The sequence below is a fragment of the Pelodiscus sinensis genome, chromosome 4 (genome assembly GCF_049634645.1).
Source record: "Pelodiscus sinensis isolate JC-2024 chromosome 4, ASM4963464v1, whole genome shotgun sequence".
Lineage (NCBI taxonomy): Eukaryota > Metazoa > Chordata > Testudines > Trionychidae > Pelodiscus > Pelodiscus sinensis.
Genome location: NC_134714.1, coordinates 67920273 through 67934945, shown reverse-complemented (window position 1 = coordinate 67934945; position 14673 = coordinate 67920273). Strand labels below are relative to the sequence as shown.

Here is a 14673-nt window from a genome sequence, read left to right as displayed (position 1 = left end):
AAGTCAATGGCATTGAGACACTGAAGTGAAGACTTTATAGAAGGAATGTCATGGTTGATTTCTCTTTGTGCATAAACATGTTAGTAAAGCTACATGCATGGAGACCACAGGGGGCATGGCCTTCAAACCAACAACAAATCTTAATTGTATTCTCCACCACTTATTTAAAAATAAACAGCTCAAAGTGCAGAACTATGCTGTAAAATGTCTTTTCTAAAACAGGACCGTTACCCATCCTATCCCCACCACCTTCAAAGTGACTGCTGGCTTATGATAGCCTTCAATTACAAAATGCAAGTCTGTCTCTGGTAAGTATAACCAGCAGGGAAGGTTTCCTACAACACATTCCATTTCAGCTTTGGCGTGCCATGAAGTCTGGGAATAGCTGCCTGGTGCAGTCTCTTTGCAAACAGGTTTCTTGGGTATGAGAGCAAGAACTATTAGTTACAAGGACAAAGTCAGCACACCTGTTCAGAAGGTCTAGTCTTTTATAGCAGTTAATTTAATAATATAGTCCTAAAATAGGAAGCCAATCATTGAGCTACACAAGGGCACGTTTAACAGGTAGGACTAATCAGTTTCAGGGTATCATGTCAAACTCCAGCCACTACACCTGGAGACAAGTCTCCATGGGAGCATCCCTCGTCTACAGAAGCGAAAAATTCAGTTCATGATGTTCTCTTATTTCTTGTCCAAAATCCACAGAAAAGGAGCATATCAGTTGAGCTCAGTGGTTTGCTCATTGCTGATAATTTTAGTGGTTCAATGAAGACCTTTATGGAAGGGTAAAGTCCAGGAAGTGCCCCTTACTAAGAACTGGGAAGAGATTCCTGTTTTCCAGCTTGATCTGTAGACTTGGTTGGTTAGTTGTGATTGTTTTGTTTTGTTTTTTAAGAAAGATCACAGTCAATTCTGTGCCATTTCTATGCAGTCATCTGCAAGATAATCCATGGCACTATGGATTTGGGGACCCTATAAAACTTTAGTAAGCCTAGCAAACACTAGACTGCAGATCATGTGATCTTCCAGAAAGCTGGCACCTGCTTCATTCTGGTCACAAGCCTCTTAGTTTGGTCTCATAAATAACAGCTCATAAAGCATTATAGTCCTCTGGAAAGAAATCCAAGCACATTGTAATGTGGTCAAAAAGTGTGAGGTCCTCCTACTTTGTGATCTTGTGTTGAGGTGGAAATAGCTGTTACCACAGATGACCTAGCATTTTTCACATCATTTGCTTTCCTTTCAACAACTTTAGCTTGGTCTCTGCCATGTACTAGGTTCTCCTCTACTTGCCTGCACTGCAGTCGCATGACCTGCCAGACTAGCATTTGTGACCGCAATTAAAATGGATTGCACAAACACTTCAGTGCCAGGAGGTGGAGCGTACAGAGGCAAGACTCTTTCCATTATCAGATGCAATTCATGAATCAAGGCTCTTGGGAGGAGCCTTGGACCCTCCTGGCAGCAAAGAGTCCAAACCTTTACAATAGGACCTTGTGATGAGCAAAATGCTTCAAGAGAAGAATTAGAAGGCACTGCAGTGGCTATGAATTTGACCCAGTACAGCAGGGAGTAGCTGCATCTCTTATTGAAACTAGAAATATTAAAAACTTCACTAGCCAGCTGCATCCTTAATATACTAGATTATGTAGATATATTTAAACTGGAATAAAATGCAGTGGATTTTGGGTTGCTCATTTACAGGCGAGCTTCCCACTTCCCCAATCACCTTGCAATTAAAACATGAAGGTCCAGTTTACTCACTCGAGTTCATGTCCCAGCATTCTAAGATGAGTAGAACATGAGAGCAGGCCAGACATCAGAAACATGCACTCTGGCTGCAAAAGGTGAAAGGGAGACCAAATATTTTCTAACCCTGAGAACCTAAGGAATTGTGAAGGATCTGGACAGGAAGCTGGGGTTAAAGATCACCGGGTTTCTTATTGCAATTAAAACAGACTCGCACTGGATGATCCCATCCACGGGAAGGGACCGCTCGGCGCTCATTTGAACATTCATCACAGAATCCCTGGCCACAGGCTCGACAGTGGTGTTTAGAGAGCTTGATGTTGAACTCCTTCTGGCAGTTGTGGCACTGCAGGATTTCGTGATCCGGCACCCAGTAAGCAGGTCTAGCAGCATCTTTCACGAGCCCTATAAATGATTAGGAAAAACCACCGCAATTAGAATAGCTCCTGTTTGTCTTAAGGAAGAGGAGGGGGAAGGACCCAAGCATTTACCAGCCACACCTGTACCTTATCCAGACAGCTCATTATAGAAATTGTTAAGATCTACCCACAGAACACTTCATTGTAGCAGACATCCACTACTAGTTCAGGCTATTCCAGGTTTTTCATATTCTGCCCCTACGCAATTCAGTGGCGTTGTTTTTAATGTGTATCTTATCACCATTAGACCATTGTTTAATAAAAAATAGTTACAGTTGGTTTGGTAGCCCTAGAGAATGAACTCCTCTATTTATCCACACAATAGATTCAACATGCAGCGCAAGCTTCCCCTCCACACTCAGACCTGACCAAGCTAGAGGCCAGAAAGCAGGTCAGTCTCCAAATCTCACTCAATCCTAGACCTTTTTGCTGAGTGCGCTACCCAGGATACCAATTCATGGCATGTGATGTGGATTCCTGTCTAATAGTAACCGGATTCAGAACTCCAGTTCATATCAGTCACCAAATAGTGACCAGTGGCTTATGGCACTTGGTCACTACTGATCTTGGGAGGGTTTGAACCAGTGACCTAAACAAGAATATTCCTGCATTAAATCTTATTCAGCCTGGTGTACCAAATTAAGTAGATCTAATAAATCTCTGGGAGCGATACAGCCCACTGTCATGGGCTTCTTGTAGTTTGCATTGTAGAAGTAAGGCAGCTATTATTCTTAACCCCTAGTCTTGGCTTCACAAGAGAACAGACTGATCGACTATCCCAGAATTACTGGAATGATCCCACAATCAAGCTATTATGCCAAATGAGATTCTGGGCCTGGAAAAAAGCACAGTCCCACTTTGCTAATCTTTTGCCATTCTTTACCATCTAGGGTAAGTGGAGTTAGACATCTCCTTCTGCCATCAGTAATTCAGGGAACATTTACTTTCTCTGCCTTGTCGTCCCTCCATTGTGATTCAGCTTGGTGGCCACAACAATGCATCCCTCACTTTTTCAGGTATGTGTACAATAGTAGCAACAACAACACCAGGCAGCTTCATTCTTGCTTCTATTTTATTAGAAAAGAAGAGGCCTGCCAATCTAATTAAATTCCAGACAGAGCAATGGAGAGAAGATTTGTTCAGTGGTTGATGCAATTCATCACACTTTACTGCTGTCTACCTCCTGTGAGGGGTTGGCCACCAAGACAAACAGCAATTCAGCTATGGAATTTAAACCATTTAAACCACATGGCTGAAGCACATGGGCTGGTACCCAGAGCACTAAGAACCAGCATGCTGTCACTGTACTAAGTTCTGCATTAAGGCCCATTTACTGGATGTTTAAATGTCTTGGTCCTGATTTGCAAAAATGCTGAGCACCCATAGCGCCAAATTATATTAACTGGAGCTGCAGACATTCAGAGCCTCTGAAAAACCTGACCGAATACATCATAGTTGGCCATGGTGCATTCTTTTACTTAGAAAAGTTATCTGTCTTCAAGTCATCAGGGCCTGATTAAATGCATCCTAGAATACTCAAGGAGCTGATAGAGGCAGTATCTGAGCCTTTAGCTATCATCTTTGAAAAGTCATGGAAGTTGGGAGAGATTCCAGAAGACTATACAAGGGCAAATATAGTGCCCATCTATATAAATAAGAACAACCCAGGAAACTACAGATCAGTCAGTTTAACTTCTGTGCCAGGGAAGATAATGGAGCAAGTAATTAAGGAATTCATCAGAAAACATCTGGAAGATAATAAGGTGATAGGTAACAGCCAGCATGGATTTGTAAAGAACAAATCATGTCAAACCAATCTGACAGCTTTCTTTGATAGGATAACAAGTTTTGTGGAAAAGGGAGAAGTGGTGCACATTGTATACCTAGACTTTAATAAAGCATTTGACACGGGCTCGTGTGACCTTATTATCAATAAACTAGGGAAATACAACCAAGATGGGGTTACTATAAGTGGGGGAGGGTGCATAACTGGCCTGATAACCATCATAGCATAATTATTAATGGTTCACAGTCATGCTGGAAGGGCATAACAAGTGGGTTCTGCAGGGGTCTATTTTGAAACTGGTTCTGTTCAATATCTTCATCAATAATTTAGATACTGGCATAGAGAGTACACTTATTAAGTTTCCAGATGATACCAAGGTGGGAGGGGTTGCAACTGCTTTGGAGGATAGGGTCATAATTCAAAATGATCTGGACAAACTGGTGAAATGGTCTGAGGTAAATAGGATGAAGTTTAATAAGGACAAATGCAAAGTACTTCATTTAGGAAAGAGCAATCCATGTCTCACATACAGAATGGGAAGCGACTGTCTAGGAAGGAGTACTGCAGAAAAGGATCATGGGGACATAGTGGACCATAAGCTAAATATGAGTCAACAGTGTGACACTGTTGCACAAAAGGCAAACATGATTCTGAGATGCATTAACAGGTGTGTTGTGAGCAAGACACGAGAAGTCATTTTTCCACTCTACTCTGCACTAATTAGGCTTCAGAATATTGTGTACCATTCTGGGTACCACATTTCAAGAAAGATGTGGAGAAATTAGAGAAGGTCCAGAGAAGAGCAACAAAAATGATTAAAGGTCTAGCAAACATGAGCTCTGAGGGAAGACTGAAAGGACTGGGCTTGCTTACTTTAGAAAAGAGAAGACTGAGAGGGGACATGATCATGGTTGTCAAGTATCTAAAAGGATGTTACAAGGAGGAGGGAGAAAAATTGTTCTCCTTTGCCTCTGATGATAGGACAAGAAGCAATGGGCTTAAATTGAAGCAAGGGAGGTTTAGGTTGAACATTAGGAAAAACTTCCTTACTGTCAGGGTGGTTAAACGCTGGAATAAATTGCCTAGGGAGGTTGTGGAATCTCCATCACTGGAGAGATTAAAGAGCAGGTTGGATAGACATCTGTCAGAGATGATCTAGACAGTGCTTGGTCCTGCCGTGAGAGCTGGGGACTGGACTTGATGACGTCTCAAGGTCCCTTCCAGTTTTAGTATTCTATGATTCTATGTTTTTTTAAATACAGCCTAGGAAACTCAGTCCCGCAGACCACTGTAGTAAATCTACTGGCGTATCAAGAAGAAGTGATACTCAGAACTCAAGGATCTGCAATGCTGCATTGCTAAGAGAATAGAGAGGAAACAAGGAGAGAGCTTGGCAGGCCCTAAGGCTCAGGAGCAGAAGGGGGACCCTTTACCCATATTGGGGATAAGAAGTGTCACTGTGCCATGCCAGCTCATTTCAAGCACTGAAGTGTAATGAACAGCTCTGACATATGTGACCAAAATGTTCCCAGACTGAAAACCAATTGGAAGCAAAGAGCGCTCACCTAGTGGTATATCTATGGCAGTCACCACAGCTCCAAGAGTGTTCTGCACAGCCTCGCCGACCTTCCTGGCAATCAGCGTCCCACCTTCCTCCTCTGTCTGTGCCTCAGGCACATCTGCAAGACAGAAGAATTACAGCTCAAAACCAAGGCACAATTCCTGCCAACTCTCAGTTAATTCATATGATCAGAGAAGCTAATGTTAAGCCAAGATACCTTGCTTATTTGCAGCACCCATAATGTAGGTCTGGGGCTCTCTGGCATCCCAGCGCAGCCAACCACCACCACTCAGCCTTTATTTCACACCCACCCTGCCTTCCCTTAGGAAATTTGTATGACTTTCACTATTACACTTTTCCTCCAGCCACATGGGACAAGACACAGTCTGCTAAGACCAGTGCAGAGGGATGCTGTCTCCCCACCAGCAGGAGATGTTGTTGCCTTCTGCGATATTGGGATAAAGTCCAATTTAGAAATAATTCCTTCAAGGGATCAGATTTTTCACTCATTTCCTATGAATGGTATTTGCAATAGAAAAAAAGGTTGCTCTGAGTTCATCTGCTTCCCCTCCCCCACAGAAGTATTCACAACATGACTTCAAATCATGCTCTGAGGTGATGTATATCTATACCCCTTATGAGGACATCAGTTGGCAGGTTGGATCAGTATATGGGCCAGCTTCACAAACTATCCTGAAATGGGGCTTTCAATAGAAAGAAGTCAGTGAGAAGATTTCAGACACAATATATGTTTCATGCTAACAGGAAGGTGGAGAATTTCCCTATATTCCAAGAATTAGCAGAGTCAGGTCAGGATTACCTAACTGGATGCCCCTGCTATCATAGCAGTCGTCACACACTCTCACTGGTGCCGGACCCCAGCCCCGCTCTGGGACGGGGCGGGTCTTGGAAGAGCAGCCATCACAGAAACCCTCCCCGCAGGCCCGGCAGTGATGTTTAGTATCATTCTCTTTAAAGGATGTGCCACACTTGTTGCAATTCTGAACAAAACAAAACAGAACAAGAAACTGTTAGTTTGATTTTCCTAATTATCTCAGATGAGGAAAGAGTCAGAGAGTTGGATCACAAGATGGCATAGATTGGGGCACCTGTAAAAGTGACTGGATCCTGCATGAATGGGGAAAGTATTGCAAGTCTCACAATTAACAGATCTCCACTTCCACTGTAGAGACTTTCTGATGTCTTTCAATGAAGAGTCTCGGGCAGAGACACCACCTGAGGTGGTGCCAGCACTGTCCTCCTGGCTCCAGGGCTTCATACCCAAAGTAGGGGCCCATGGGAAGGCAAGCATGCTGTGGTTGGGTTAGCAGCATTGCCACAGATCCTGTGGTTACAGTCGTGAATGGTTAAAACTATGCTTTCTTCGGTGCCTACATGACTTGCTGTTGATCTGTGGCCCCCTGAAGGTTTTGGAAAACAAAGATGGTCATTTCTATTTTAGCCATCTACCCAATTTCTTTTATATGCTTTCACAAAAGAACTGGGAGTCTTTTTCTAATTGAACTGCCAAATATTCATCTCCAGCTTCATACTTTGTACAAATTACAAAAGTGAGAATGCACAAATGGGAGGCTAAGAGATTCAAAGTTGAAGTCCATGTTTAAGAGCAAGAATGCAGGAGCCAGCATTTTTATTAATAGTACTGATGGTGGGAATGGGTCAAACTTGAAGAAGCAGGAAGAGTCAGTGGAAAAATAAGGGGACAAAATTACATATTCAAGGAAAAAGGGATGGACAAGGCATCTGGTATTATCGCTCTCAGGCTGTGCCAAGAACATGAACAGCAGAAGGCAGTACCTCTAACTCTGAAGAGCTGCAGGAAGTAGGTGAGATTCAGTTTGCAATCCATAGGAGATGGGGAACCTGAAATCTATCCAATTGTATTTTAACGGTCACTTTGTTGTTTTATTATATGGATAATGTGTGGAGGAAGAGTACATCAAAAGCAAATGGAGGAGGTTCCCTCAACAGCATAAAAATACAGCAGCAGCTACATACCAGGATTTGAGAGTTGGGTCTCCAGTAGGCTGGGGCAATCTGGTCCGTCAGCCAAGACGTCACAGCTTTTGTGGGTCCCAGGCTGAGCTCAGACACAGACTGTGCCATGAAATTCATTCCATCCAACAGGCGCTGAGCTGCATTATTGTTGTCTTTCAGGAATCCATCTGTCTATACCCCAATGAATATTTACATGAAAATGGAAAAACAGAGAAGGAAACCTGAGCATGTGCTTCTTGCACCAAACGACTGTCCATTGCTGCTGTTAAGCTAGAGAGCAACACCTTGAAGGATCACATTCCTATCTTTTTGAGAGGGGGGGGGGAGAGTCTTAATGGTTCAAACACTCACACTAAGAGTCTGTATGTTGATAAGGTCAACTTGAACCTTCAGTCTTCAGAAGACAGGCTGAGCACTGTTCAGTTTACTGTATGCAAGACTTTCAGAGGGACCTTAAAAAAAACGGTCCTGGCCTCTCTAATGTGGATATTGAATAACCCATGGAACTTTCTGCTAGAGGAGGAAGTTTGCTCAAATGTCCCTTGCTCCCACTGCTGTTCAGCATGCTGTGCAGCAGGTGGCTGGGTTTACAGTGGGGATGTGTATAAGAAGCATTTTGGGATTATTCTATATTTTTATTAATCAGAGATAGGAAAGAATTGTTAGGTTTTTTAGCTCATCTCCTAGATACCACTGCAAGATGGTGTTGTATCCAATCCAGTTTTTATGTCCCCACACACAAAACTTGACTGCCTCTTGCTCTGAGGATGCCTATCCTGGAAAGTGGCTCCATATGTAAGCAGGAGAGGCATCTGCTATAGCAAGAGTCAGTCCATTTTTTTGCAATGTTATGCAAAGAAACCACACACACCTCAAAAGCACCCCAACAACAAGACTTACTCCAGGCCAGACGTGCTCGATTTCTGTCCTCACCACTGTGTCCACAGGATCTTGGTTCCCGAACCAGTACTGTCGGCTGCGGTACACCACTCCACAGTTGGGGCACTCAATCACATACCTGCAGTAAAGAACAAGGAGAGCTAGTTATCTAGCAAGGGCAGGAGGCCCAAAGAAATTGGCAGAGGGAAGAGGCTGCCTGCCCCTGCACTCACCCTGACCAGGCGTACTTGGCAAGGCCCATCCAAGGGGAATCAGTGGAAGCAGATGTTTTTGGCACCACGCTGACCTCCTTGCCACGTTCATAACAAGCCTGGAACAGGAGTGTTTGATTAGAATCATGTTTTGGCATCCCCAACATCAAGTCTCGTGTGTCTGTTGGATCGCAAGTAAGTTTAAAGGCTTTATTTGGTGTGTGTTTATGGAGATTATTTGCTCGAGGGGCCTTGTGATGGATCCCATTATTGATAATGGAATTTTTGTGCATTATTCCCAAATGATGTCATTTGCCTAAACAACAATAAAAATATGGCTCTGTATGAAGTAACCCCCAGGCTCCTCCACCTGATCTTTGAGTTACACGCACACCAAAAAAGAAATCAACATTAGGGACGGATGGAAGGAAATACAGAGAGCAATTAAAGGGCTTATACATTCAGGCTATGTCTAGACTGGCCACAAATTCCGGAAAAGGGATGCAAATCAGGTAAGTCAGCATAGGGAAATCCGCGGGGGATTTAAATATCCCCCGCGGATTTAAATAAACATGTCTGCCGCTTTATTTCCGGCTTGGGGAAAAGCCGGAAAAAAAAAGCGTCTAGACTGGCACGATCCTCCGGAATAAAGCCCTTTTCTGGAGGATCTCTTTCAAGTAGGAATACGAGATCCTCCGGAAAAGGGCTTTATTCCGGAGGATCGCGCCAGTCTAGATGCTTTTTTTCTGGCTTTTCCCCAAGCTGGAAATAAAGCGGTGGACATGTTTATTTAAATCCGCGGGGGATATTTAAATTCCTCGCGGATTTCCCTATGCTGACTTACCTGATTTGCATCCCTTATCCGGAATTTGTGGCCAGTCTAGACGTAGCCTCAGTGTAGTGGGAGTGAAAGGCAACATCTAATGCTTAACCTGTCCTGGGAGTTGGCACCAGAGCACCCTTGGTGATTCAGCCAGCAAAATATGCAAGCACTGTGACTGGCAAGCCAGCAAACAGAACAATTACCAACATACTGTTATGGATCAACAAAAATATTGTTGCTAAGTCAAAGCCAAAAGGCTGTTCTCATGAGTCTTCAACAGAGAAGAGGAGCGAGACCACAGACACATGTGCGTAGTTTTCCTCATTCCCAAGGTGTGGGTTCCCCTCTTCTCCCTCTGCACGTACTGGTTCCCATCCCTAGGGTTCTGCCTACCTTGCAGGTATAGACTCTGTTATCATACTGGTGGGAGTATCTGCAGCGGCTCTTGGCTTCATGAGGAGCTCCTTCTTTTGCATGGTTCATGCTGTTCTTACAGCCACACCTGGAGTTCAGGAGCAAGCAGTGAGCAAGCCAGAGAGTCACTGATACAGGACAGATCTCAGTAAAAGGTCAGCGAAACTGCCAGAACTAAAGTTAGGTTTTATTTAACATATTAGATTTGTATAGTCCCTTTAATCCCACAGCACTTTAGAAGCCGTACATCCAACAATGACTTCACAGGCCATTGAAATGCAGCCATCATGGAGTCGGGGACAGTAGCGGTTTCAGAGTAATAGTATACAGCAATTTAATACGGGAAGTGAATACTGGATCCAATGGAAGCTACGCAAGAAATCTAGAAGATGGAACTAACCAAGTTTGGAATTGGGCCAAGACATTAGAGCTAACATCCCAATTCTTATAACAGGAGTCTCAAATTCTTGGCCTGTGGCCCATCTCCAGCCAGAGCAGATACCCAGGCGTCCTTGCAGGCAGGAGGTGAGGGGAGAACTGTCTGTTCCCATTCCCCAAACAATGCCCCTTCCCACCATCACCCTGCTCTTTCCCCCCATGGTACCGCATCCTTCAGAGATTACCAGGGGGTCAGGGTTCTTTCCCCACAAGGCCCCCCCAGATTCGCCATGATAGCAGGAGCTGAGGGGAAGCGGACCGGCACTGTGGCAAGTGCACGGGTGCCCAACCGCTACTGCTGCCCTGCACCAGACCACCCCAATAATCCCCAAAGCCACATCTCTCAGGGATGATATGATGGTGGGAAGGACTGGGAACGAACAGCCCTATCTGCCCCCCAGGACGCCTGAGCCAGACTGTGCAACTGCTCCAGCCAGGGTGGCCCGTTGGCTGGGAGTTTGAGAACCCTGTCTTACAAATAACGCAAGAGAATTTTTAATGATTATGAAAGACTAGAAACCTAGTGTTATATCTTATTTAATAGACAGACCTTCCAGCAGCCCTATCCTCCATAGCATCATGCTGATACTAGGGATGTAAGCAATTACTTGACTACCCAATAAGCACATTCTTATCAGGTATTCAAACAATGATTCAACTAGTCACTTCCACCCCCCTCCCCTTGCTCCCTCTTTCAGAGAGAGGCAGCAACGGGGTGGGGAGTAGGAGCCAGTGTTGGGGGGAGCTAGCTTAAAAGCCAGTTCCCCTCTGCACTGTCTCTGCGGGGGGACAGGGACGCAGAGGCGTAGCAGGGAGACTGGGTGCGAGCAGGGAATCAGCTGGTTCCCAGTTCATGCCCAGTCCCAGATTCTGCACCTCTGCCTTTTAAATGTATTAAGAGCTTGGTGGCTCTTATGTTAGCTCCTGGGGAAATTCCATCAACTACTCAATTAGCTAATTAACTGCAATTTAACATCCCTAACTGATACAGCACAGTACAGACTCAGAGGGATGACTACCATCCACTGAATTACCAGCACCAATTCCCACTCTACCTTGACTTTACTTAGCCAAGACTTGCAATCAAGTTCTGATGCATCTGACCAGTTATGCAAAATCTTGTCAGCATCCGTGGGAGTGGCTGCTAGTTACAGGCCAGAATTCACAGTCGAAGGCTGGGTGGATGCATGTTTTGGTGATGTTTATGTAACAAAAATAATGAAGTCTCACGTGGCAATTATTTTTTACTTCAAGGGATTCTTGTAGACCACTCATTTCACACACTGCCCTTGTAGAGAACTGCACGATTCTGAGACCACACGCTTATGAACACTAGTTGGGAAAAGATGTTCGCAAAAAGAGATGACATCAGTACTTGACTTGCGAGATTGCAGATTCTGCAATAGTAGGTTTCCACTGCAGTTTTGACAGGAGGAGTTTTCGATGGCCACTCAGCCCCAAGCACTCTCATGGAAAAATAATAATGAACTTTATTACCACAAATAATGAGGTCCATTATTACTTTTCCACAATTTTCCATGTCTTGTCTGAAACTCAGCCGCAATTTTGACACACATCCCACAGTTTAAGTAGGGCCTTACGTCAAATCTTGAAAACAAGATCATATTGTCTAACTGGAGCATAGAGACAGCAGCCGCCACAACACACATTGAACTGCTTTTCAGGGAATTCAAATAGATTCTGATGTCAGGGAAACATGCAAACTCTATATTCAAACTATACCACACTGATGTCACCACTAGATACTTATGATGTGTCTCTGCAGTACTTGTGACCTCATTATGACCATGCATTCTAATGCTGCAGATCTGGACAGTACTGCCTGCTACAGGGAGGAGGGTGTGTTTCTTACCCACAGCTGAAGCATACAGAAGAGCAGGTGAAATATTCATCAGGAAAGAAGGAGCTGTGAGCCATTTGGTCATCAGGGATCTCACCACTGAACCGGTCGCTCAATGCCTGTCAGACCCAGTGAGAGAAATTGCTGAGGAATTCAGAGCAACAAGGACATTGATTCACAAGGACAGTCATAGCCTTCTGGAAAGGTACGCATCTCTACAGATATCCTGGGAGACTTATCATGAGTTCCTCTCCAGGAGTGCACCAGTTGGGCTCTGTAGTTAACAAATCATAGCTCACTGACCAGGAAACTATATAGCAGGGGTCCCCAACGCGGTGCCCGCGGGCGCCATGGCGCCCGCCGGGGGATTTCTGTGTGCCCGCTGAAACATCTGGGCTGGCCCCGCCCCCGGCACGCAGTGCCGGCCCCAGGGCACCTGTGTGGTGCCGGCCTGGGGTGCCTGGCTCGTGGGCGGCCCCGGGCGCACGGCCCATGCGCAGTGCCAGCCCGGGGTGCATTGCCGGCCCCTGCCCCAGGCACGCGGAACATGCGCAGTGCCAACCCCGGGCGCATGGCTCGTGGGTGGCCCCACCCCCGGGTGCGCGGCGCATGCATGGCCCCGCCCCCGTGTGCCCAGCACGTGAGTGGCTCTGCCCCCAGGTGCCCGGCAGCCACGCAACGTTGGGGACCACTGCTATATAGATATGAGCTACAAAGGAAAAATATATCTCCTCTCTCTTTCTTCTAATCCAGACCAAACAAGATCAACAATCTTGCACATGGCAGGGAGATGGATAGGAAGATCTCAAGGTTTTTTTTCCATCTCTGACTTCCATGATAAAGTAGACGGGGTTGGAAGAAAAAGGCTACACAATCACACAGAAATAGCTGGATAAGAAGGAGTATTCCATAGCTAAAGATATTTGCTCCTGCATACTCAACATACCATGCAAGGTTGGAGCCAAATGTCTTACAATTAACTAGCATTAATTAATAAGCCATTGGGAATCATATAGCTAACAGCCTGCAAAACTTTATTTTTAGTTAATTTAGTGGTGGTGAAATAGTGCAAGTTTCCCTCATGGGGCCATGTCAAAATTCCTCATTCCTAGGACCCACATATGAAGTGAAAAGGGAGCTCGGTCTCCATGGTCCATTCAGTCCTTAACTTTTGAAGCTCAGACTGCAAACAAGCTTGATAATTAGGACCAGTTGTGATGGCAGCATGTCTCCACTGGAACCTGGACTGAGACCAAACACATTTCACACAACCCACTAAATGGCTTTCAAATGCTAATGCCTTTGATGGTTACTGAGGTGAGCTGCATGTTCACTGGCAACCCTATAGAATCAATGTGGCAATAGCCCTTAAATACATGAGAAAAACAAACCACCACAGCACACATAGTGGGGGGATGGTAAAGAGGTTGATATTCTTCTCTTCAAAAGAAATTGCTTTTCTTCTTTCACTAAAAACAGCAATAAAGCAAAATAACAGACTCTGCCCACACCTCTTCCCAATTATTTACTCGGAATTATATACCGCCCCCGTGAAGCTATATTCCAAACCTTCACTGGTCTCAAAGGTCACATATTTATCTAGAGAAGAAAGGAAAGGAAATACTTTCTCTTGTAGGGAAACTGAGGTAAACATTTGCTGCAAATCTATGTCTAAGCCTAGAAATTAGATCTGAATCTCAGTCACCCTGGCAACAAATGGATCTCTCCATTGTACTAAAAATCATTTAACTGTCTCTCTCTTGGGCATTTATAATGTGCTCATCACTGCTAACAGTGAGCGTCGGGGTCCAAACCTAGTTCTTATGCCTGTATTGCAAAGTATTTAAAAAGCTACATTAAATACTTTAAAGAGGAAGAATAATGTTATTTTAAAATTTTATTTGTACAGGTTTTTTTTTTTTATCATGAAGCCTGAACTAAACATCACCTCCAATAGGCAACTCTATTTATATAAGTTTTTCCTGGAAAGCCCATCACATTAATAGTGAAGAACTGAACAAATGAGCTAAATATCATGCTACTACTTCAAGAAGTATCACAGCCTCTAATACAATACTGTTTGGCTTTTATGTATGTATCAATCTCTGCTTCATGATGCATTTTGGAAAAGATAAGTACCACAGTGTAAATCTGTCCACTAGCTTTGGTAAAGTAAGTCTTTCAAGGGATGTTATGATGGTCAAAAGTACTGTATAACTGAACTTAAAAGAATCAGGACAGGATACTGGGCTCAATAAACCATTATGCCAACCCAGTATGGCCATTCCTATGTTCGTACGCTAAATGCTTCATATTGCTACTCCAGGGTAGGAGGGACAAGTTAAATTGTTCCTCCTTACCTAAGCTCCCTTTAGCCTGTTTCTGCCATCCTGGTATTCCTTTGGTTTATGGAACTGCAAGCTCATCAAAAAACTAGCAAAAAAAAGTCTCAGCTTGCCATTATCCTGGATTCATCTCAGGCTTCAGGCCATAACATAGCATGGAGACAGCA

The 14673-nt window shown here is 44.4% G+C and overlaps 2 protein-coding genes across 6 annotated transcripts in view; one reads left to right on the top strand and one right to left on the bottom strand.

The window, feature by feature from the left end:
- Positions 1 to 474: 474 nt before the first annotated feature.
- Positions 475 to 14673, bottom strand: part of ZFYVE1 (zinc finger FYVE-type containing 1) — a 41760-nt gene continuing 27561 nt past the window's right edge. For all 5 annotated transcript variants that reach the window (XM_025187489.2, XM_075927275.1, XM_025187491.2 and 2 more), the window contains exons 5-12: positions 12174 to 12280; positions 9842 to 9950; positions 8647 to 8744; positions 8435 to 8552; positions 7535 to 7705; positions 6336 to 6516; positions 5520 to 5633; positions 475 to 2154 (exon numbers count right to left, since the gene is read on the bottom strand). In XM_025187489.2, the coding sequence (XP_025043274.1) occupies positions 1922 to 2154; positions 5520 to 5633; positions 6336 to 6516; positions 7535 to 7705; positions 8435 to 8552; positions 8647 to 8744; positions 9842 to 9950; positions 12174 to 12280 (1131 nt within the window). In that variant the 3' untranslated portion in view covers positions 475 to 1921. The remainder of the gene's footprint in view (positions 2155 to 5519; positions 5634 to 6335; positions 6517 to 7534; positions 7706 to 8434; positions 8553 to 8646; positions 8745 to 9841; positions 9951 to 12173; positions 12281 to 14673) is intronic.
- Positions 12342 to 14673, top strand: part of RBM25 (RNA binding motif protein 25) — an 87279-nt gene continuing 84947 nt past the window's right edge. The window contains exon 1 of the mRNA XM_075927272.1: positions 12342 to 12366. The gene's annotated coding sequence lies outside the window, so the exon portion shown is untranslated. The remainder of the gene's footprint in view (positions 12367 to 14673) is intronic.